The sequence below is a fragment of the Aphelocoma coerulescens genome, chromosome 4 (assembly GCF_041296385.1).
Source record: "Aphelocoma coerulescens isolate FSJ_1873_10779 chromosome 4, UR_Acoe_1.0, whole genome shotgun sequence".
In the NCBI taxonomy this organism is placed as follows: Eukaryota; Metazoa; Chordata; class Aves; order Passeriformes; family Corvidae; genus Aphelocoma; species Aphelocoma coerulescens.
In genome coordinates this window covers 78,106,214-78,129,853 of record NC_091017.1, presented here as the reverse complement: position 1 = coordinate 78,129,853, position 23,640 = coordinate 78,106,214, and the positions used below count along the sequence as shown (strand labels likewise).

At 53.6% G+C, this 23,640-nt stretch overlaps 1 protein-coding gene across 5 annotated transcripts in view; it reads right to left on the bottom strand.

The window, feature by feature from the left end:
* DYSF (dysferlin) overlaps positions 1-23,640 on the bottom strand; it is an 80,980-nt gene that overhangs the window by 35,263 nt on the left and 22,077 nt on the right. For 4 of the 5 annotated variants that reach the window (XM_069014842.1, XM_069014845.1, XM_069014841.1 and 1 more), the window contains exons 19-38: positions 23,342-23,519; positions 22,185-22,309; positions 21,185-21,291; positions 19,106-19,298; positions 18,253-18,408; positions 15,711-15,842; positions 15,258-15,424; positions 14,849-14,963; positions 14,657-14,762; positions 14,001-14,143; positions 12,323-12,496; positions 11,596-11,701; positions 11,277-11,354; positions 8,105-8,286; positions 7,172-7,312; positions 6,345-6,394; positions 5,608-5,617; positions 2,663-2,764; positions 2,005-2,166; positions 789-954 (exon numbers count right to left, since the gene is read on the bottom strand). In XM_069014842.1, coding sequence (XP_068870943.1) covers positions 789-954; positions 2,005-2,166; positions 2,663-2,764; positions 5,608-5,617; positions 6,345-6,394; positions 7,172-7,312; positions 8,105-8,286; positions 11,277-11,354; positions 11,596-11,701; positions 12,323-12,496; positions 14,001-14,143; positions 14,657-14,762; positions 14,849-14,963; positions 15,258-15,424; positions 15,711-15,842; positions 18,253-18,408; positions 19,106-19,298; positions 21,185-21,291; positions 22,185-22,309; positions 23,342-23,519 — 2,593 coding nt within the window. Of the gene's footprint in view, positions 1-788; positions 955-2,004; positions 2,167-2,662; positions 2,765-4,754; positions 4,797-5,607; positions 5,635-6,344; positions 6,395-7,171; positions 7,313-8,104; positions 8,287-11,276; positions 11,355-11,595; positions 11,702-12,322; positions 12,497-14,000; positions 14,144-14,656; positions 14,763-14,848; positions 14,964-15,257; positions 15,425-15,710; positions 15,843-18,252; positions 18,409-19,105; positions 19,299-21,184; positions 21,292-22,184; positions 22,310-23,341; positions 23,520-23,640 lie in introns of all 5 variants that reach the window. The other variant, XM_069014840.1, reaches the window with a different exon arrangement.

The window sequence follows — 23,640 nt, the reverse complement described above, 5'->3', positions numbered from 1 at the left end:
CATTCCCGCCACCCAAAGCTCATCTCCATGATCCCAGTCCAATCCAGGGCTTCAAGGAGTCAGGAGAGGGACTTCGGACAAGGACATGGAGTGCCAGGACAAGAGGGAATGGATTAAAGAGAAGGAGGGGAGATTTAGATGCGATATTGGGAAAAAATTCCTCCCGGGGAGGGTGGGGAGGGGCTGGGCTGGAATTGCCAGAGCAGCTGGGGCTGCCCCTGGATCCCTGGCAGTGCCCAAGGCCAGGTTGGACATTGGGGCTTGGATCAACCTGGGATGGTGGGAGGTGTCCCTAAACATGGATGGGATAGGATGGGATTTAAGGTCTTTTCCCACCCAAACCATTCCAGGATTCTGGAGCCCCTGTGCTCTGGATCAGGCTGGGAGAGCTGGGAATGTTCCCCTGGAGAAGGGAAGGAGCCAGGGAGAGCTGGGAGCCCCTTGCAGGGCCTAAAGGGGCTCCAGGAGAGCTGCAGAGGGACTGGGGCCAAGGCATGGAGGGCCAGGAGGCAGGGAATGGCTTCCCAGTGGGAAAGGGGAGCTTGGGCTGGGATGTTGGGAAGGAATTGCTGGCTGGGAGGGTGGGGAGGGGCTGGGCTGGAATTGCCAGAGCAGCTGGGGCTGCCCCTGGATCCCTGGCAATGTCCAAAACCAGGTTGGATGGATTTGGATCCACCTGAGATAGTGGGAGGTGTCCCTGGGTGGAACTGGACGGGTTTGAAGATCCATTCCCACCCAACCCATTCCATGACTCCATGAAGGACACAAATCCCGGTATTCCTACGTACCTGGCTGCTCCTGGGGCGCCCCCGTGTCCTGCTGGAAAGGGTCCCAGTAGAATTCCTGGAGGGAGCGGATCGTGCACTGTCCCACCACAGGCCGCCGGCCGAAGGGGCGGTTGTCGATGATCTTCAGGATGATGGGGGGGCTGTAGAGGCTCTCCTTGGGAAGACGCTGTGGGAGCCGGGAAGGGGAGAGGGAATGAGGTTGGGAAGGGAGGGTAGAAGTTCTGCACCACCCCAAAAAACCAAGGGCAGAGTTAATTTCACCACAAGATCCAATTTTATGGGATTTTGAGGTCCTTCCCCATAAAATCCAATGTTATGGGACTCCGGGGTCCTTCACCACAAGATCCATTTTTATGGGATTTTAAGGTCCTTCACAAGATCCCATTTTATGGGACTTTGAGGTCCTTCACCACAAGATCCATTTTTATGGGACTTTAAGGTCCTTCTCAAGGCACTTATTTATGGGACTTTGAGGTCCTTCACCACAAGATCCATTTTATGGAACTTTGAGGTCCTTCACCAGAAGACCCATTTTTATGGGATTTTAAGGTCCTTCCCCATAAAATCCAATGTTATGGGATTCCGAGGTTCTTCATGACAAGATCCATTTTTATAGGACGTCAGGGTCCTTCTCAAGACACTTTTTTATGGGTCTTTGAGGTCCTTCACCACAAGACCCATTTTTATGGGACCTCCAGGCCCTTCACCAGATCCCCTTTTAGTGGATTTTAAGATCCTTCACCACAAGATCCATTTTTACGGGACCTCCAGGTCCTTCACCACAAGATCCATTTCTATGGAACTTTGAGGTCCTTCACCACAAGATCCCATTTTATGGGATTTTAAGGTCCTTCACCAGATCCATTTTATGGCACTTTGAGGCTCTTCACCCTAAGATGCATTTTTATGGGACTTTGAGGTCCTTCACCAGAAGACCCATTTTTATGGGACTGTGAGGTCCTTCACCACAAGATCCATTTTTATGGAACTTTGAGGTCCTTCATGACAAGATCCCCTTTTATGGGATTTTAAGGTCCTTCACAAGGTAAACTTTTATGGGATTTTGAGGTCCTTCACCACAAGATCCATTTTTATGGAACTTTGAGGCTCTTCACCCTCAGATGCGTTTTTATGGGACTTTGAGGTCCTTCACAGGACCCATTTTTATGGGACCTTCCCTTCACCCTGCACCACCCCAGCCCCACCAGGACCTCACCACTTCCATGTAGAGCACGCAGACATCGAAGTTGGGGTTCTTCTTGACGTTCTTGATGACGCCGGACTGGACGCGCTGCCCGCCGCACTCCACCAGAAGGCTGGGCGAGGTCACGCTGGCCAGCTGGAAGCTCTTGAGGTTCCTCAGCCCCCAGGCCAGGATCTGTGGGATGAGAGGACAGCAAATCCTGAGCCCGACTTCTCCTTCCAGGCTTCCATGGAGCTCCTCGGCGCTGCAGGAGAAGCTGGAGGTTCAACTGTGCAGGACTTGCAGTGGTGGGACTTATGGAATCCTTGAGGTTGGAAAAGACCTCCGAGGTCTTCGAGTTCAACCTGTGGCTGATCCGCACCTCCACACCAGAAATTCCTTGGACATCTCCAGGGATGGGGATTCCAAACCTCCCTGAGCAATTCCAATGCCTGCCCACCTTTTCCGTGAGGAAATTCCTCCTGATGTCCAACCTGAACTTCATCCTTATCCCATCCCTTTTTCCCTGGGAGCAGATCCCAACCCCTCCAGCTCCACCTCCCTATTAGGGCATCATGGAGAGCCGGAAGGTCCCCCCGGAGTCTCCTTTTTTTTGGAATTCCACCCCAGAATCCAGCTCAGATCCCATTCCCAGCTCTCATTCCCAGATCCCGCGGGATTCCCGGCTCACCTCGATGGCCGTGCGCTGCAGGACGGGTTTGATTCCCTGCGGGACCATGTAAACGTTGGGCTCCCGCTGGGGCGGCGGATAGGGAAGGTCGGAATCCGCGGACTGCGGGAAAGGAGAGGGAAAGGAAACATCAGGAAGCGCCAGGATGGGATAACAACCCCTTTTCCATATTGGATCCACCTGGAGTCTCCATCTCTGCCAAACTCATCTCTCCCAGGAAATCCAGGACAGCTGAAGGAGGGAGATGAGGAATGGTGGGATGGAGGTGCTGGAAAAGTGGTTTTATCCCTTTAATCCATCCTGGAGAAGATCCAACATCCCTGAGCCTTTCCCAAAGGATCTGCCCTCCAAAGTTCTACATTTTTTAGGGAATGATGGGAGGAAACCGCCTCTATCCCATCCCGGGATCCCGGTGGGATGAGGAAAGGGATGAAGCAGCAGCAGCAGCGGCGGCATAGTTGGGCGATTCCCAGAAATTTAGTGGGAGCAGCGCTGTGGGATGGGGGATTGGCATCGCCTCCGGATCTGGGAAGGGGCTGTGGTTCATCCCACAGCTCGTGGATAATCCACAAATCCACGGGACAGGGCTCAGGTGAAACTACCTGAGAATTCCATCGGGATGATCCCAAATCTGGGAAGCAGCTGAGAAATTCCCAATTTGCCTTCCCAGAGGAGGAAGGCAGGAAGCAGAATTCCTCCCCTCTCCTTTTCCTGCATCTCCCAGAGCCCCCAGAAAGGTGGGAATGAAAGCAAAACCTCTGGAAATCCATCTCAGGAGCATGGAATTCTCTCCTGGCTGGAATTTTATTGGATTCAAGGAAATGTGGGTATGTTTTGATTCTGGGACTGGGTGAGGGATTGCCTCTCCAAAGGGAGTGCCTCTCCAAAGGGATTTTCCCCAGTGGCACATGGAGAATCATGGAATGGTTGGGGTTGGATCCTTAAGGATCATCCAATTCCAATCCCCTTTCCCATAAAATTCCAAGCTTTAATTTTCCTTGGGAATTGTCAGTGGTTCCTGAGTCCAGCTGCTCGTCAGCCGAAGGTTTTTGGGAATTCCATTTGGGGGAAGGTGCCTGGGATTCCCACATGGAGCAGCCACTCCTCCATCCCGTGATCTGCATGCTCCCAGTTCTGGTTAGTGCTGGCAGGGAATGGGAATTTTATTTGGGATAACCCGAAGGAGAAGGGAGAGCTGCAGAGAATTCCCACATTCCCTGGGTTACCTCTGCAATCCTAATTCCCAAAAAAATTCATTTCAGGCTGCTCAGGCCCAAAATCATGGAATGGTTTGGGTTGGAAGGGATGTTAGTGATGAATCCTTTGGCAAATCCAACGGTAATTCCTTGGAAAAAGAGCTCCTGCCCCATCCATCCTCTCCAGGATCAACTTGGATTTGAACCCTGCATCATTCCAGGGTTTTTTAAGTCCTTCCTGCTGCTCTCCCAGTGGTTTTCCAGGCGTTCTCCTGGATTCCAGCTGAATGCCGTAGGACGGAATGTTCCACCGGATGGACAGGAATGAGCAGGGAATGCCGGGAAGGAGGTGGGAGCAGGGAGGGATCGGGATGGGAGCGGGAAAAGCAATTCCCAGACAAAGCCGTCTGGAGGGAGGAAAATCCATAAAAATCCTGCTGGGAGCCGGGATGGGTTGAACAAGGATAAATCAGAGGGAATCCAGGTGGAAAGAAGCTCTGGAGATCACGGAATCCAACCCGGATTTGGATCCAGGATGAGTGAAAACCAACATGGATGAGGCCGAAAAAACTGGAAAAGCTGGAAAAGATTGCCGGTTTAAATGGAAGCTGGGATGTGAGCTGAAGATAAATCCCAGAGTTTGGCGGGAATTCAGCCCCAAAAATCCCAAATGGATTTGGGAATCCATTCCCAAAAAGAAATGGAGAAGGATGGAGCCAGCCTGGTCCCTCAGGAGCATCCAAGAGGCACCGGAGACTCCGGCTGGCACCAATCCTTGGGATGCAGCCTCAGGAATTTTGTTGGGATGGGGTTCCCACGATCCTGCTCTCCCTGAGAGGCTCTGCTGGGATTTTCGTGGATTCTGGGAATAGGGAAGGAAGGGAGGAGAGCGATACCCATTGGAGGAGCCCCTCGGAGAACAAGGCGGGAATGCAGAGCTGTGGAATGCCCCATCCCGGAATTCCGGCAGTGGGAAGAAATGGAGGAAAAAGAGGAGAGAGATGATTATGGACACATGGAACAGCGGGATGAGCTCCCAAGGAAAGGTGGCGTGGTGGGAAAAAACTCTTGGAAAAATGCATTCATCCCATCCAAGCCAACCTTTCCTGGGAATGTTGCTCAGGTCTTTCCTAGCTCATCTCCTGGATTTTGGGATTTATGGCTCCTGGAGTTGTTCCCTTTCCCTGCCAGGAGTTTCCCAAGATCCCAACTCTTGATTCAGCCTGGGATCAGTTCCATGGGATGCACAAGGATAAAATCTGGGAAAGGTTGGGATGCTGGGCGTGGAATCAGAATCTCGGGAATGATGGAATCATGGAAGCGTTTCCATTGAAAAGCTCATCCCATTCCATGGGCAGGGAACCTTCCACTATCCCAGGTTGCTCCAAGCCCCATCCAACCTATCCTGGAATTTTTGGAGGGAATGGGACATGAGACTTTCCTTGGGAACAATGGGAACAGTCCAGCACATCCTCGATTCATGGCAAATTCCCTATGTAAAGTCTGGAATTGGGATTTCCCAAGGCCAGCCCAGTGTTCCGGCTCTGGCATTCCAGGCTTGGAAGGATGGGACACCTCATTCCAGAGGGTAAATGGATCCCAACATTCCCAGCCATGGGGAAAAGCCCATCCTGCCATTCCCAAAATTCTGGTGCTCCTGCCTTGATCCATCTAGGAAAAAGGGGATTTCCCAAGGAGGCAAATTTTAACAACTCCAAGATGAAAAACAAGGAATTCCCAAAGACTCACCTCATCCAGGCTGGAGGAGAGCTCACTCTGGGAAAGAGGAGGAGAGGACGGAATTAGAGAAATTCTCATCCCTAAGCCCATCCCAAGGTTTCTAATTGGAGCTGACAACTGAAGGGAATCCTGGAATGGTTTGGGGTGGGAAGGGATCCTTAAATCCCATCCAGTCCCACCCCCTTCCCCAATCCCAGGTGGATCCAGCCTGGCCTTGGACATTCCCAGGGATCCAGGGGCAGCCCCAGCTGCTCTGGCAATTCCAGCCCAGCCCCTCCCCACCCTCCCAGCCAGCAATTCCTTCCCAACATCCCACCCCAAGCTCCCCTTTCCCACTGGGAAGCCATTCCCTGCCTCCTGGCCCTCCATGCCTTGGCCCCAGTCCCTCTGCAGCTCTCCTGGAGCCCCTTTAGGCCCTGCAAGGGGCTCCCAGCTCTCCCTGGCTCCTTCCCTTCTCCAGGGGAACATTCCCAGCTCTCCCAGGCTGCCTCCAGAGCCCTTGGAGCATCTCCATGGGATGCTCTGGATCCTGGAATGGGATAAATTTGCTGTGTCAGGAAGGAGTTGCCCCATTCCCAGTTTTCCTTACCAGTCAGGAAAACCAGAATCTCTACACGGGAATTCCTTCATCCTAAAATAATTCCCTAGGATTGGATGGAGGGATGGCTGCAGGGCTGGAAACAGGATCCAAATCCCTGGGAAAGCTGGGAATGGTGCTGGGCCATTCCCAGGGATAGAGGAGTTGCAAGGAGGAGTCGGGAATTACCTCAAATCCAGGGATGTGATGGACAGCTGGCTGCAGGGAGAGAAAACAATTCCCATTAACATTCCCAATATTCCCGGTGCTAATTCCAATTGAGCGGGCAGAGAAACCTCAGCCCCTTCCATTCCCAAAAATCCTGGACTCTCATCCAGCCAGGAGGCACCAAATCCACCCAGATGATTCCCGCTGGGATCAAACATCTCCTCCTGGAGCATATCCCATTCCAAGGCCTTCCAGAGGCCTTTCCCACCTGGTTCTGAGAGAATGAGGAGAAGGGAGAGGCCTCGTGTCGGGATTTGGGGCCTCTTCCTGATGTTTGTGTTGGGATTTCCAGGGAATTGTGGGATTCCCATTCCCAGTTAAACCTTGGGGCTGGGAAGGAAGAATGGGATGGAGGGATTGAGCTTCCCAGTCCATCCATTTTCCCAGGCAGCCATCGGAAAAGCTGGAGTGGCTTCAGCTCTCCTGAACCCCCTCCAGGAATAATTCGAAGGAATCCTTAGGGATTTGGCAATTCCCAGCTCCCTCGAAATCCCTGAGACCCCCCAGGACTTGTCCTAGGAGAGATGGATCCATGCAGCCCATCCCACCTGGAATTTCCATCAGACCAACCCCAAACCACCTCTTTTCCCAGCTGGAAAACCTCAGCCTATGGAATTATCCCTCCAAAAGGGACAAATCCCAAATCCCTCCGGCTCTTCCCATGCTCCAAAGCCGCCAATGGATGGACAAAACCCAACACCTGGCAAAGGTCAGATCCTGGAGAAGAACGGGAATTCCGGAGCATTCCAGGCTCGGGATGGATCTCACCTTTTCCCGCTGGATCAGCTCGAAGGCAGCCAGGAGCTCCCCGACATTCCGGCCGGATTTGAGGACAGGATACCAGGAGAGCCGGGGCGAGCGCTCCAGGCTGGGCTGGCAGATGCAGCGTCCCATGAATTCATCCGCGCCCTGGAGAGGGAATCCCGGAATTTGGGATCGTCCTTCCCATCCCTTTTCTCCAAAAAAATCCATCCCACTCTCAGCCAAAAAATTGGAAGCGAAGGATGATCCCATTATGGGATTAGGGCAGGAAAATGAATGGATTGGTGCCCACAGAGCCTCCAGTTTTCCAGCTCCTTCCTGGAATTCCTAAGGCTGAAAATGCACTTTTTTAGGAATTTTGGCTTAAAAGGTGGAATTCCTATCCCAGGTTTTCCAGAGCAGGAACTCGGAGCCTTCAGCAGCTCCTAAAAATCCCGTTCATTGCTCCGCACTGGGATCTTTGGGATCTTTCCTGCTTCCCACTGGGAATGAGCAGGAAAGAGGGAAAAAGATTCCTGAGATATTCCCAAGCCCTTCCCGAGGTTTATTCCAAGTGCTTTTTGCCTGAATTCCCTCCTGTGCTTGCGACAGTCTCCAGCCTGGTTTTTCTGGGAAAAAAATAAAAGAAATTCCTGCCACCCATCCCCCAAAATTCCGTAATTCCCAGGCCCTTTGGACACAGCAAACAGCAGAGGGCATTTCCCTAATTCCATGACTGCTTCCAATCTTATCCCAAGGTTTTTCCATGAGGAAACTCCATTAATTTTCCCACTTTAAATGACCCCGATGAAGCCCAACGAATGGGACTGCAAGGACACCACGGGATTTTCCCTGGAATTTCACCCTCTGGAATATCCACCTCAAGGCCTAAACCACCCAGAGAAGCCAGACATCACATTCCAGAGGCTGGGAATTCCCGGTGGGAATTCCCACACTCACATAGGTGTCGTGGTCATAGATTTCCACCAGGATATTGGGAGGGGACTCGGCCACATCCCGAGAATTCCCGAAAATCTCGATCTCGTAGAAGATCAGGGTCTGATCCCAGGTGGGATTCAGGGTGTTCTTCTCCACCACCGTCTTCTGGCTCTGGTGCAGGAAGGACACGATGGCGTAGGGATCTGTGGGAATGGGATGCAGGGAATGGGATTCAGGGATGGAGCCGAGCTCTGGCTCTTCCCAGAATTCCAAGCTCCATCCAGAACTGGCTCCCAAAGGATTTTGGGAGTTCTCAGCTCGCTCCAGCTCATCCTGAGGTCCTTCAGGTCTTGCTTGAGGAGAAAGGAGCTGCCCAGTCCATCCTGCTTGGAATTCAGCATTCCAACGCCAATCTGCCTGGTTTTCCAGGTGATTTTCCAGCTGGGAAGGCTCAGTCTTGGAGCTGGGATTGTTCTAAAAATCCAGGGAGAGCTGGGAGCCCCTTGCAGGGCCTAAAGGGGCTCCAGGAGAGCTGCAGAGGGACTGGGGCCAAGGGCTGGAGGGCCAGGAGGCAGGGAATGGCTTCCCAGTGGGAAAGGGGAGCTTGGGGTGGGATGTTGGGAATTGGGAATTGCTGGCTGGGAGGGTGGAGGAGCATCCCACACATCCCTGGATGCAGATCCCAGGAAAATCCCACATTTCTGGGTTCATATCCCAGGATTATCCCACATACCCCTGGATTCAGATCCCAGGAAAACCCTACCCATCCCTGGATTTGAATCCCAGCATTACCCCACATATCCCTGGGTGCAGATCCCAGGATTATCCCACACTCCTGGATTCAGATTCCACGAACATCCCACACATCCCTGGATTCAGATCCGAGGAACATCCCACACATCCTTGGGAAAATTCCTGGGATCCAAAGGATGCAGATCCCATGTTTATCCCACAAACCCCTGGATGCAGCTCCCAGGAACACCCCAAATTCCTGGATTCAGATCCCAGGAAGATCCCACACTCCCAGATCCAGATCCCAGGACTACCCCACACATTCCCAGGTTCATATTCCAGGATTATTCCCCCAGGATTCAGATCCCAGGAACATCCCACACACCCCTGGACTGAGATTCCAGGATTATCCCACATATCCCTGCATTCAGACCCCAGGATTACCCCACATTTCTGGATGCAGATCCCAGGAAACCCCACATCCCTGCATTCAGATCCCAGGATTATCCCACACCCCGTGGAAGCGGGGCCAGCTGATCCCAGCAGCCTTCCCCCTTTCCTCCCCTTTTCCAAGGAATTCGGGGACCCGGGGATGGATTCCCCCTCTATCCATGTGAACAATCCAGGGTCGCTCAGACATTCCCAACAATCCGCTCTGGGAAGAGCCTTTCCCACTTTTTTTCCAGCCAAATCCACTACAATAAACAAAAACCCCTGGATTTGGAGCTGCTTTTTCCCTCTTTTTTTTTTCCCCCCCCATTTTTCCCTCCCTTCTCCTCCTTTTTTTTTCCATGGAAGCCTCTCTAAAGCCCCTTTGTCGGGAACAGGGAATGTTTATTTTTCCAACGGCCGAGCCCCTTTAATGAACTCCTTTATTCCCGGCAGCAGGAATCACAATCCCACATTGTGGAACTCGTGTTGTCCTTGGCCGGGATTTTTCCAAAGGAAAACAATTCCGGACTCCCCTCCCGGGCCATGAGCTCACCTCGCTCCCACCTCCTCATCCCGACAAGGAGCTTTTTGTGGGAATCCCAGGGGGGAGCAGACACTGGGGGATTGTTTGGATGCTCCAGGGTGTTTATTCCCAAAAAATCCCATCATTCCAGCTACTGGGAGAAAGAGGATTCCTTCGGGATCACAGTCCGGCTACTTCCCCAGTTTTGGGATTGTCCGTGTGTCCCATCCAGGATCCATCATTCCCAGGATGTGTTGTTCCAAGTGGAGTTTAAATCCCAGAATTTGGAGGGAAATCCCATCCAAATCCCTCCTTAAGTTCCCATGGAAATTGAGCAGGGATAGCCATGGAGGGATGTTGGGTCTCTCCTGCCTGTGGACACTTTTCCCGGGATTTGGGACATTCCATGTTATCCCAAATCTGATCCAGAGGTGGTGACGTCCCCCTTTTCCCTCTTTTCCAGCTCCGAAGTATTAATGGGATCACCTGGCTGGGATGGCCCAGCCCCCAGGGATGAGGATGTGGGATTTTCCAGCTGCCGGGATAATTCCCAGCACTCCATCCCACCTCAGCCACATTCCAAAGGGATGTTCCACCTACATCCAATCATCCAAGCGCCGCCAGCACCAAAATCCCACAGATAAACGGATTTCTCCTATTCCCACTTATTTCCTATCCCAAAAACCCCCAGTGTGGGATGTCCCGACCACACCAGCACAATCCTGGGAATTTCAGAAATCCCTGGAGCTGTGCTGGGAATGGTTGGAGCAGCAGGACATGGAAAACTCCTCCCTCAAAGCCCAGCCCATTTTCCACCTGGAATCCCTTTCTTCCATGGAAATCCCCTTCCCAAGTCCCAGACCCCAGGGATTGCTGCCCTCCTGAGCTGGGAGAAGGGGAATGCTGAGGAATTCTGGAATCATGGAATACCAGAGTGGTTGGGAATGGAAGGGACCTTAGGGATCATCCAGACCCAACCCCACGGGCTGGAAACCTTCCAATGGATCAAATCCAATGAGGAATTTCCTGAGGATGCTGGAGAAGAAGGGGCTGAACTGTGCCGAGATCCTGATTAAATCCTCTCACCCTCTGGAATTTATCCTGAGTACATCCCATGGAAGTTTCTCCCTGTGCTCCATCATATCCAGCCTGGAGAAGGGAAGGCTCCAGAGATTCCTTGGAGTTCATTCCAGAGCCTAAAGGGGCTCCAGGAGAGCTGCAGAGGGACTGGGGCCAAGGGCTGCAGGGCCAGGAGGCAGGGAATGGCTTCCCAGTGGGAAAGGGGAGCTTGGGATGGGATGTTGGGAAGGAATTGCTGGCTGGGAGGGTGGGGAGGGGCTGGGCTGGAATTGCCAGAGCAGCTGGGGCTGCCCCTGGATCCCTGGGAATGTCCAAGGCCAGGCTGGACACTGGGGCTTGGATCCACCTGGGATAGTGGGAGGTGTCCCTGCCCATGGGATGATCCCTCTGCTCCCAGAATTCCTCCCGCTGCAGATCTGGACTCACCGGAGAAGCTGTCCTTGTCCATGGCTATCAGATCCCGCGCCTGGTACAGGTAACAGCGCAGGTGGAATCTGTTCCCAGCTGCCGGAAAAATGGGAATCATGGAAAAGATGAGCCCAGGAATGCTTTTCCATCAATCCCAGTCTCCCATGTGAGGGAATCTCAGCTTAATCCCCCCAGGATATCCCAAGCACTGATCCCGGAGCCTGTGGATGTTCCCATAAGCACCATCCACCCCTCCACCCTTTTTCCAGGTTTCTTTTTCCATCTTTTTCCAGGAAAAGGATGGGAAATGCCTTTCCAGCTCCCCTTGGATCCTTACAGTCAAAAATGCAGGAGATCGTGGGTCGGTTGACTCCAAAGCTGAGGGTGGACGCGGATTTTCCGTTGGATTTTCCATCGTCGCTCTTGTCATCCGTCACTCCCCCCTGCAAGGAAAACAACGGAAAGTTGGGAATGCCAGGATCACCTCCAGAGCTGGGATTCCCCATTGGATGGGATCCTCTGGGGTGTCCAACAGGAGTCTGGGCTTCCAGCGCTCCCCGAAATCCTAAAATTTAGGTTGGAAAGCCTTTTGGAGATTCCTGAATCCTCCTAATTGCCCCACTGGCCTTGGAATATTTGCGGGAAAAGGAGCAATTTCCAAAGCTGAGAATTCCCACCCGCGGATCCCAGGGGAAAAGGGGGAATAGGAACAATCCTGCTGGGAGCTTTGGGAGTGCGAGGCAGTTGGGATTCCCAGGATGGGAGCAGCTCATGGAAGACACCACAGAGCCGCTTTTATCCCGAAGGAATCAACACTGGATGGGAGCAGGGAAAGAGGGGAAAAAATCCAAACAGGAGGGGGAAAAATTCCATGGAAACACAGAATGAGAGCTTTGTGCTGCTTTGGCTCTCATGGAATCATTGGAAAAGCAGCAGATTGGGAAATCCAGAGCGTGGATGAAGTCAGGATAGCAGGGAACAAACAGGGATGGCGGGAAGCTTAAAATGAGCAGCCGATAATATTCCCAGGAGGAAATTTGGGAATGGGGGAAGCTGTTCCCTACCAGAGCCCCTTCCAAGGCGAAGACGGCAGCGGGGCCGGTGCGTTCCAGAGGCTCCATCCGGCGTCTCCAGCGGCGCCGGCGGAAGGAGTCGGAGCGGCGCTGCTGGAGGTGGAAGCGCCAGCCGAAGAGGGAAGCGTATTCCCAACCATCCCCATCCAGCTCCTCCTGCTTGTGCTGCTGGACAGGGATCACAGGGATCACGTTTTCCAGGATCCACCCAAAAGCTGGATTTAGGTTTTTCGGAATGCTGTCCCATCCCGGGTTTTTTCCCTGTGTTTTGCCCAGGTTGGACTCATGGAATGGAGTCATGGAATCATTGAGAGAATTATAGGAATATTTAGGTTGGGAAAGACCAAAAGGTCAGCGGGTTTAGGTTGGGAAAGGCCCCGGACATCATCATGGAATCATGGAATGGTTTGGGATGAAAGGGACCTTAAGGATCATCCCATCCCATGGGCAGGGACACCTCCCACTGTCCCAGGTGGATCCAAGCCCCAGTGTCCAGCCTGGCCTTGGGCATTCCCAGGGATCCAGGGGCAGCCCCAGCTGCTCTGGCAATTCCAGCCCAGCCCCTCCCCACCCTCCCAGCCAGCAATTCCCAATTCCCAACATCCCAGCCCAAGCTCCCCTTTCCCACTGGGAAGCCATTCCCTGCCTCCTGCCCCTCCAGCCCTTGGCCCCAGTCCCTCTGCAGCTCTCCTGGAGCCCCTTTAGGCCCTGCAAGGGGCTCCCAGCTCTCCCTGGCTCCTTCCCTTCTCCAGGGGAACATTCCCAGCTCTCCCAGCCTGATCCAGAGCAGAGGGGCTCCACAATCCTGGAATGGTTTGGGATGGAAGCGACCTTAAAACGCATCCCATTCCCACCCCACCCATAGGCAGGGACAGCTCCCACTATTCCAGGTGGATCCAAGCCCCAATGTCCAACCTGGCCTTGGGCACTTCCAGGGATCCAAGGACAGGATTCTCCCAATCCAACCATTAACCCTGCTGGATCCACCACTGGCAATTCAGCCCTTCACCAATCCCTGGGATGAATCCCACTTGGAATGGGATCTCTGAGCTGGGGCTGAGCAAGGCTGGGGCCAGATCCTGTCCAGGCCTGTGGAGCTCCAGCAGCTCCAGTTCCCATCCTGCTTTTCCCTTTGCCGTCATCTTGATCCCTCCCATGGCTCTGCCACCTCTGGAATTTCTCCCTGGGTCATCCACCACAAGCCCGGGAAGGATTTTCCTCCCCAGCTCCTGGTGACACCCACACCCCTTTGCAAACAGAGTGCCAGGGGCTCCACGTGGCCACAATTATCCCGGAAAATTGCTGGGAAGGGAGACAAGTGGCCTTGGGAAGCAGCGGAGGTGGGGGAGGAGGGAGGGAGGGAGGATTCCCAGCATTCCCGGTCCAATGGCACCATCTAGAGGGAAGCGGGATATGGACAGGCTGGGGCCATCGGCCCACTCCCATTTCCCACACTCCAGAACATTCCTGGATGTCCCCATCCCACCCCGCACCCCAGTCAATCCCCCTGGAATATCCTCCACCCCTGGGAATGTGGAATTTTCCATGGGAAACCACGACAAACCCCCCCTCCCTCCCCCAGCTTCCAAGGAAAAGCTCATCCTGCCAAAACCCGGCACCCATCCAGAGGGACAGGGCCACATCCCGATCCGGTGCCACCTTTTCCCACCTTTCTCATGGCTTCCATGTGCTCCAGGTCGCGCCGGCGGAGCCGCACCCAGCGCCGGCACCGGTGGGTGTGGAACATCTTCTCCGCTGGCACCCAGGCCTTGGGCTTGCGCTCCGGTGGGATCGTGATCCCGTATTCCCAGCCTTGGGAAGGAGGGAATACCTGGTGGAGGTGGGAGAAGAGCCCCCCCCTCCACTGGCTCCCACCAGGTATTTCCAACAGTGAAGGTGTGGCTGAATCCCGACAAAATTTCTTGGTTGGATTTCCGTCCTTATGGCACCACCCATCCCTCTGGAATGCCCGGGGATGGATCCGTGGTGTCCAAATCCCACCTTGGGGACTCTTCCCTGCCTCCCTCCAGCCATTCCAGACTCTGGGATCATCCTGGAGCTCTCCAGCCCAGTGTTTTCCGTTTCTTTCCCACCAGGACCTTCCCAGATTATCCCAACATCGCCTTTGGGAATTCCCATCCCACAGCTCCAGGCTGAGCCAAGGGAAAAGGATCCTCCAGGACCTAACCCCGTCTCTTGATCCAGATCCCACAGCCTGGGAATGTTCTCATCCACAGACCGTGGAAGAAACCAGAATCCCAAAATTCCCGAATCCAGGATCCCAAAATTCCGGAATCCAGCATCCCAAAATTCCCTCGCTGGTACCTTTCTCATCCACAGCCCTGTTGAGATCCGTATCCCATTCCACATCTTCCCACTTCCAGCCTGGAGGACACTCAATCTCATCCTTGGGCAGGACCTTCTCCCCATTCTGTGGGACACAGGGAAGTTTCACCCACTCCTTAAATTTCCCCTGGGATTCCAGCCTGGCTCCCAGAATTCCCAGTTTTCCCTCACCACGTCCGTGTAGGAATCGGTCATGTGGATCCACTGCCCTCCGGGAAGCCGGACTTGGTTCTCAAACACCTCCTCCACGAAGCTCAGGTGTCCGGCGTCCACGTCGTGCAACAACCTGAATCCCGGGAATACCCAAAATCTGGGATTCCTCATCCTACCATCCTCTTTTGCCATCCTCAGCGCTCCCAGATTTCTCCCACCCCTCCAAGCAAAGTTTTCCCTCAGGAAAAACCCAAACCAGGATGAAAATCCCACCCCAAAGCTCCTCAGTTTTGGAGCATCCCAAGAGTTGGATGAGGGGGAATCACATCCTTGGGCACAGATGAGGAACCCCAAGGGCATCCCAGATCTTTCCAATGGATTTTGGGATCCCCAGGACACCCATTCCCAGCAGAAAAGCCCCACTCACGTCTTTTCCGGGCAGATGAACCAGTCCCCGGCCCAGGTCCATCCCGCGGAAGGCCGGAAGCTGTCCTTGGGCAGCTTGATCCGGCCGGTGACATCGGAATATTTGGGATAGGTCAGGCCGGTGGTGCCCCAGTTCCCCACCAGCGCCAGTTTGGTTTGGTTCTCATACTGGGAGAGCCAAAAAAAAAGATGGATTTAGGGTTGGAATAACAGAATTCCATGAATAATCCCTGCAGAGGGACAGACCACCCGGGAAAAGCCCAACCCATTCCATGGCATCCTGATTTTTCCGTTGTGAGGGATAACGCAACTTCATAGCTCATTCCCAACTTTCCCCTTAGCATTCCAGGCTGAGCTGGTGATCCTCCTTCCCACGGTTTTAGGGAGTGAGGAGGTTTTAGGTCCAGCCCACCCCATTTTCCCGCCAGGATGGGGAATCCTTAGGAATGCTCACAGTTTCGGCGAAGACGGAGAGTTTTCCCTCGGCAAATTGGTTAAATTCCTTCTCATCCACAGCCAATCCGAACCAGAGGCGCACCCGGATCTGCGCCGGGATCCGTGGTCCCATTCCATCCTCCTGCGGGTACTGCCAAGGAAAAGGTCCCCAGGAGGGGATTAATGGGAATTCTCGGGATGGGAGGCTGGAAGAGCGGGAATGAAGGATTCCTGGATGGGGAAGGCGGGACAGGGAGCAGTTGGGACAATGTTGATAGCGGGTGGAGCGCTTTGGGATCATGGAATTGAGGTCAGGAAAGACCTTCAGGATCATCCCGATGGCACCATCAAGATCCCGAAAATGTGTCCCCCGCTGACCTTGAGGAGCTTCAAAATTCCAGGGTCATGGACAGGATCAGGGATAGGGTCAGGGACAAGACGAGGGACGTGGGCAAGGACAGGGACAAGGACAGGAACAAGGACAAGATCAGGGACAAGCTCAGGGACAGGGACAAGGACATGGAAAAGGACATGGATAAGGTCAGACACAAGGGCAGGGACAAGGTCAGAGACAAGGATGGAGGCAGGGACAAGGAAAAGGACAGGGACATGGACATAGGGATAAGGACAGGGACAAGCTTAAGGATAATGTCAAGGACAGGGACAAGGTCAGGAACAGGGAAAAAGACATGGACAAGGATAAGGACATGGACAAGGATAAGCTCAGGGACAAGGACATGGACATGGAAAAGGACATGGAGAGGAACAAGGACGTGGACAAGGCCAGGGACAAGCACAGGGACTAGGACTAGGACATGGACAGGGACAAGGTCAGGAACAGGGAAAAGGACACGGACAAGGACAAGATCGGGGCAGGGACAAGGACATGGACCTGGACAAGGACAGGGACAAGGACAAGGTCAGGGACAAGGACAGGGATAATGTCAGGGACAGGGACAAGGACATGGACACAGTCAGGAACAGGGACAAGGTCAGGGTCAGGGACAAGGACAGGGACATGGACAAGGTCAGGGTCAGGGACAAGGACAGGGACATGGACAAGGACATGGACAAGGACATGGAGAGGGACAAGGACAAAGCCAGGGACAAGTTCAGGGACAAGGACATGGAAAAGGACAGAGACATGGACAGGGACATGGAAAAGGACAGGGACATGGACAAGGTCAGAGACAAGGACATGGACAAGGACATGGACAAGGACATGGAGAGGGACAAGTTCAGGGACAAGGACATGGAAAAGGACATGGACAGGGACATGGACAAGGCCAGGGATAAGGACAAGCACATGGACAAGGACAAAGACATGGACATGGAAAAGGACATGGAGAGGGACAAGGAGATAGAAAAGGACAGAGACATGGACAAGGCCAGGGACAAGGTCAGGGACAAGGACATGGACAGGGACAAGGACATGGACAGGGACAAGGACACGGAAAAGGACACGGAGAGGGACAAGGACACGGACAAGGCCAGGGACAAGTTCAGGGACAAGGACATGGAAAAGGACAGGGACATGGACAAGGTCAGAGACATGGACATGAACAAGGACCTGGACAAGGACAGGAACAAGGACAGGGACAGGGACAAGGTCAGGGACAAGGACATGGAGAGGGACAAGGACCTGGACAAGGACAGGAACAAGGACAGGGACAAGGTCAGGGTCAGGGACCCTGTCCAGGGTCCAGACTCCAAACCCAACTCACTAACTCAGGAAAAACGGGAATAATCTCCAGGAATTTTTTCCCTCACTGCCCTTTTCCCTCTCTCCCAGCCACTTTTTCCCACTCTGAGAGCTGCTGGTTTTCCCTCCCAAAATCACGGATAAGGAAAAATCCCGATGGAGAGATTTGAGTTCATTTTTGGTGCTGGCTGGGTTTGGGAATTGGGATTTTATTCCATTTATTTAATTTCCTTTTTTTTTTTATCTTGTTCCGTGCTGATTTTCTGCTCCCATTATTTTCGGGACATGAAATATCCTTGGAGATGGGAGAAGCTTGGGAAGTGCCTGGGAGAGGAGTCAGCAGCTGAAATTTCCTGAAGTGGCAGAGGGTTGGGAATTTGAAAAATATAAAAAACATTAAAAATAAAACGGATTTTCCTAAAAAAAGCACAATCTTGGATAAATATTCCCTGCCCTGGAATTGCAGGGTAGAGGGAGATATCCAGGGAATCTGCTGCAGATCCGTGGAGGAGGAGCTGGGCCCCACCACAAGCACAACCAGGAATTTTTCCTGCAATTTCAACAGGCTGGAATTCCCAGAGAAGCTGTGGCTGCTCCTGAATCCCTGAAAGTGTCCAAGGCCAGGTTGGATGGACTTGGATCCACCTGGGATAGCAGAAGCTGCCCATGGATGGGGTGCAATTGTTGGGATTTACGATCTCTCCCAACCCAAACCTTCCCATGATTCCATGAAACCGGGGCTGAGCGTTGTGTTGGGATTTGAGGTATCCTTGTTGGATTTTCCATCTTTTTTATTATTTTTAGTGGCGAAACTGCTTGGAAAAATCAATATTCCACCTGGACACTCTTCCAAAGGTACCTTGAGGAAGATGGTCTGCAGCTTCCCGCAGTTCCGGCCACAGCAGTTGGAGATGTTCCGGGAATACAGCACCTGGTGGGCTGGGACGCGGGCGAAGGCCACGCGTTTGTCCCCCTGGAGCATCCAGATGACGATGTCCGGCAGGCTGTTCTGGGGCTGGAAAACACAAATCCACAGGGTCTCACTAGGAAGGACAGCCCGGAATGGGACCATGGGATCATGGAATGGTTTGGGTGGGAGGGATCTTCAATCCCATCGCGGTCCATGGGCAGGGACACCTCCCACCATCCCAGGTGGATCCAAGTTCATCCCAGCCTGGCCTTGGACATTCCCAGGGATCCAGGGGCAGCCCCAGCTGCTCTGGCAATTCCAGCCCAGCCCCTCCCCACCCTCCCAGCCAGCAATTCCTTCCCAACATCCCACCCCAAGCTCCCCTTTCCCACTGGGAAGCCATTCCCTGCCTCCTGGCCCTCCAGCCCTTGGCCCCAGTCCCTCTGCAGCTCTCCTGGAGCCCCTTTAGGCCCTGCAAGGGGCTCCCAGCTCTCCCTGGCTCCTTCCCTTCTCCAGGGCAACATTCCCAGCTCTCCCAGCCTGATCCAGAGCAGAGGGGTAGAATTCCCCCTTTTCCTGCTGTGGGATCGGCCGGGGACATGTGGAGCTTCCCACCCACCAACATTCCAAGTCCTTCTCCAGGGCTGCTCCCAATCCATGAGTTGGCCCCAACTCATCCATGAGCAAGACCAACTTCAACCATCGGAACCAAACCTGGGGGAAGCCATGGATTTGGGAGCCAGGATGGAGCACCCCCCCTGCTTCCCACCAAAACCACGGTGGGAAAACCGGGAAGAGTTACCTCCTCCGCCATGGCCCGAAGCCGGCACAGCCAATCCTCCGCCTGATCCAGGATCTGGGAAAGGCCGGAATTCTCGTGCTTGAGCCTCAGGGCCACCTTCAGGATCTGCTCCAGGTGGGTGCTCCGGAAGCGGAACAGGTTCTGATCCAGGTGGGTGCTGGACGCCTTCCCCAGGACGTCGGGAAGCTTCAGGCTGCAGGGATGGGCAGAAATCAGGGATTGGGTTGGATTGGGATGGACCTTGAAGGTCATTAACCATCATTAAGGGTCATTAATTATCATTAATGGTCATTAATGATATTAATGGTCACTAATGTTCACTAATCATCATCGATGGTCATTAATGGTCATTAAAGGTCATTAACAGTCACCAATCATCCTTAATGGTCATTAAAGGTCACTAACGGTCACCAATCATCATTAATTGGTCATTAATGGTCATTAAACGTCATGAATGGTCATTAATGGTCACCGATCATCATTGATGGTCGCTGATCATCATTAATGGTCACTAATCATCATTAATGGTCATTAATGGTCATGAATCCATCCCAAATCCACCCCCAACAGCTCATCCAGTGTCTTGTGGGATTTTCCTGCCTTTTTGAAAGGGTTTTTCCATACTTCCAGTGAGTTTCCAAGGAACTGAGGAGCCACCAAAGACATTTGGGAACAAGAAGACCAAAAGAGCTTCAAACCGCAGCCGGAATTCCCCCTGGAATCAGGATGGGAACGAGCCACACCCACATTTTAATATCCATTGATCCAAGCTCCTGGAAAAATGGATCAGGTGCCAAACTGGGAGGTTTTCCGGTAAAATTCAAGGATTTATGGATCCGCAGCTATAAATGAATTTCCTGCTCCCGGCTCCCGAGCCACAAATCAGGATTTCCTCCGGAAAAAATAGATGGACACAAAGATAAATTTATTTTTAGGCCACGGAGAGGTTTGGAAGGAGATTGTTGAGGAGGCAACATTCCCACCTCAGGATTTGGGATTGGGATCTGTAAATCCCATTTTCATTGTGGGTAAATTGGGAGAACATGGCATCATGGAATGGTTTGGGTGGGAAGGGATCTTAAATCCCACCCAGTTCCACGCAAGGACACCTTCCACTATCCCAGATTGCTCCAAGCCCTGTCCAGCCTGGCCTTGGACAATTCCAGGGATGAGGATTTGGAGTGAGGGGGAAAGAGGAGGGAAAAGGTGGGAAAAGGAGGGAAAGGGAGAAAGGGTAAAAGGAGGGAAAGGGGGGAGTAAGGGGAAAAAAATTAAAAAAGGGGGGAAAGGGGGGAAAAGGAAAAAGGAAAACAAGGAAAAAGGGAAAGAAAGGAAGAAAGAGGGGAAAGGGGAAAGGAGAAAAAACAGAAAAAGGGAAAAAGGGGGGGGGGGAAATGAGAGAAGAGGCAAAAAAGGGGAAAAGAGGGGGAAGGGAATAAAAGGGGGGGAAAGAGGGAAAAGGAAAAAACTGGAAAAAGGGGAAAAATAAAAAAAAGGGGAAGGGGAGAAAAGGAAAAAGATAAAAAGGCAGAAAGAGGGAGAAAAGGGGGGGAAGAGGGAGAAAGAGGAAAAGGAAGGGATCAGAAAATAGAAAATAAGAAAAAAGGAGGGGAAAGAACAAAAAAGGAAAAAAGGAAAGGGGGGAAAGGGGGGGAAAAGGAAAGGAAAACGGGAAAAAAGGAGGGAAAAAAAGGAGGGAAAAATGAGGGGAAAAAAGGAGGGGGGAAAAGGAGGGAAAGAAAGGAGGGAAAGAAAGGAGGGAAAAGGAGGGGAAAAAAGGAGGGGGAAAGGAGGGGGAAAAGGAGGGGGGAAAGGAGGGGGAAAAGGAGGGGGAAAAGGAGGGGGAAAAGGAGGGAAAAAAGGAGGAAAAAAGGAGGAAAAAAGGAGGAAAAAAGGGAGGGGAAAAGGAGGGAAAAAAAGGAGGGGAAATGGGAAAAGGGGAGAAAAAGGGAAGAAAAGGGGAAGAAAAGGGGGGGAAAAGTGGGGAAAAGTAGGGAGAAGAGGGGCAGAAGCCGTGGTCCCTTCCAAGATCAAGAAGAAACATCAGGAAAGGTTTCCCATCCCGAATTCCCAAAGTACCTGCAGTCGGCGATGACATCATCAAGCAGTTGGGATCCCAGGGCCTCCAGCTCCATCGGGGAGCGGTTGGATTTCACGGCCACCTGGACCTTCTCCAGGTTTGCTTCCTGCAGGAAAGGTGGGGATCAGGAGCTGTGGAATCCCCGGAATCCTTCCCCTTTCCAGGACATTCCCAACAAGGGGTTGGGGAAGCTCCCTGGGATCAGAGATTCCACTCGGAGTCCTGCCAGGGATCTGCATCCCAATGTTTGGAGCTCCAGGGGAACCAACAGGGAAATCCAACAGGAAATCCCAGAAATTGCTCCGGAGCTGAAGGAGCTGAAGGACAGGCCCTGGATCCCTGGAAGTGTCCAAGGCCAGGTTGGACACTGGGGCTTGGAGCAAGCTGGGATCTTCTGGGACAGTGGGAGGTGTCCCTGAACATGGAATGGGATGGGATTTAAGGTCTCCTCCAAGCCAAAGGATTCCAGGATTCTGGAGCCCCTCTGGATCAGGCTGGGAGAGCTGGGAATGTTCCCCTGGAGAAGGGAAGGAGCCAGGGAGAGCTGGGAGCCCCTTGCAGGGCCTAAAGGGGCTCCAGGAGAGCTGCAGAGGGACTGGGGCCAAGGGCTGGAGGGCCAGGAGGCAGGGAATGGCTTCCCAGTGGGAAAGGGGAGCTTGGGGTGGGATGTTGGGAAGGAATTGCTGGCTGGGAGGGTGGGGAGGGGCTGGGCTGGAATTGCCAGAGCAGCTGGGGCTGCCCCTGGATCCCTGGGAATGCCCAAGGCCAGGCTGGACACTGGGGCTTGGATCCAGCTGGGATAGTGGGAGCTGTCCCTGCCCATGGAATGGGGTGGGAATGGGATGGGATTTCCTTCCCACCTCAAACCATTCCATGATCCCATAATTCCGGGAAGCTCCTGATCCAGTGGGTTCACGGCTCTGTGTCACCGGTCACTCTCCAGGCTGGAGGTGCCCTCTGTCCCCTCCCAGTGTCCCCAGGATGTCGCCGGTCACTCACCAAGCGCTCGGCCCCGTGCAGCAGGAGGTTCTGGGCGTCCATGCGGTGGCTGATGTCCTCCCAGTACGAGGACAGCACCACCACCGGCTTCACGTTCCCCCAGGGCAGGTAATAATAGTGACAACCTGGGGACAGTGCAGGGTCACCTCGGGATGTTGGGATAATGGGATTCACCCCTTGGGAGCAGGGATGAAGGGGGAAGAGTGGCATCGGGATGGGAATTCGCCTTGGGAAGTCCTTTGGAACCAAATGGGAATGGTGTTTCCCCAAATCCATGAGATCCCACCAAGAACCAATGGGATCTGACTCCACGGCTCTGGAAGCGAGACCGGAAACCACCTCAACATTCCTGGCAGGATGAGGATGGGAGCCGGGGAAAGGCCAGGGAAAGGCAAGGGAAAGGTGTTCCCAAAAACCTCCTCATGGAGCTGAGAGAAATCCCGGATTCCCCAGACAATTCCCGGTGGCTGAGGTGGGAAAACTCTCTGGAGTTGTCTGGTCCAAGCAGAGAAACCTTCAGCAGGATCACCTGGACACAACCTCTGGGTTCCCCATGATCCCTGGAAGTGCCCAAGGCCAGGTTGGATGGGGCTTGGATCCACCTGGGACGGTGGGAGGTGTCCCTGCTCATGGATGGATTTGGAATGGGATGGGATTTAAGGTCCCTTCCATCCCAAACCATTCCAGGATTCTGGAGCCTCTCTGCTCTGGATCAGGCTGGGAGATCTGGGAATGTTCCCCTGGAGAAGGGAAGGAGCCAGGGAGAGCTGGGAGCCCCTTGCAGGGCCTAAAGGGGCTCCAGGAGAGCTGCAGAGGGACTGGGGCCAAGGGCTGGAGGGCCAGGAGGCAGGGAATGGCTTCCCAGTGGGAAAGGGGAGCTTGGGCTGGGATGTTGGGAAGGAATTGCTGGCTGGGAGGGTGGGGAGGGGCTGGGCTGGAATTGCCAGAGCAGCTGGGGCTGCCCCTGGATCCCTGGGAATGTCCAAGGCCAGCTTGGGGCACTTTGGGACAGTGGGAGGTGTCCCTTCCCATGGATGGTGATGGGACTGGATGGAATTTAAGATCCCTCCCACCCCAACCCCTTCCATAATTCCAGGATTCTCTCCCACCAGCTGCATTTGGATCATCCCAAAGGATGGAACCCACACCGTGCTCACCATCAAAGACAGCCCGGCTGTACTGGGTGGTGGAGGCCAGGGGCAGGCAGGTGGTGTCGAACTTGTTCCCGTAATTCCCGATGGATACCTCGAACTGGATGGCTCCGTCCACGCCCTGGAGCATCGTAGCCGAGTAGAAGGCGGCAAAGAGGGAATATTTCCTTCGGCGCAGGTATTTCTGGGATACGGATGGGAATTGGATATGGAGGAGATGCTGGCAATGATCTCCAGGAGGTTGAGCCAGAAGGGGATGGAGGGCAAATCCTGAGGGAGCTGGGAATGGGGTGGAGAACCAGGAA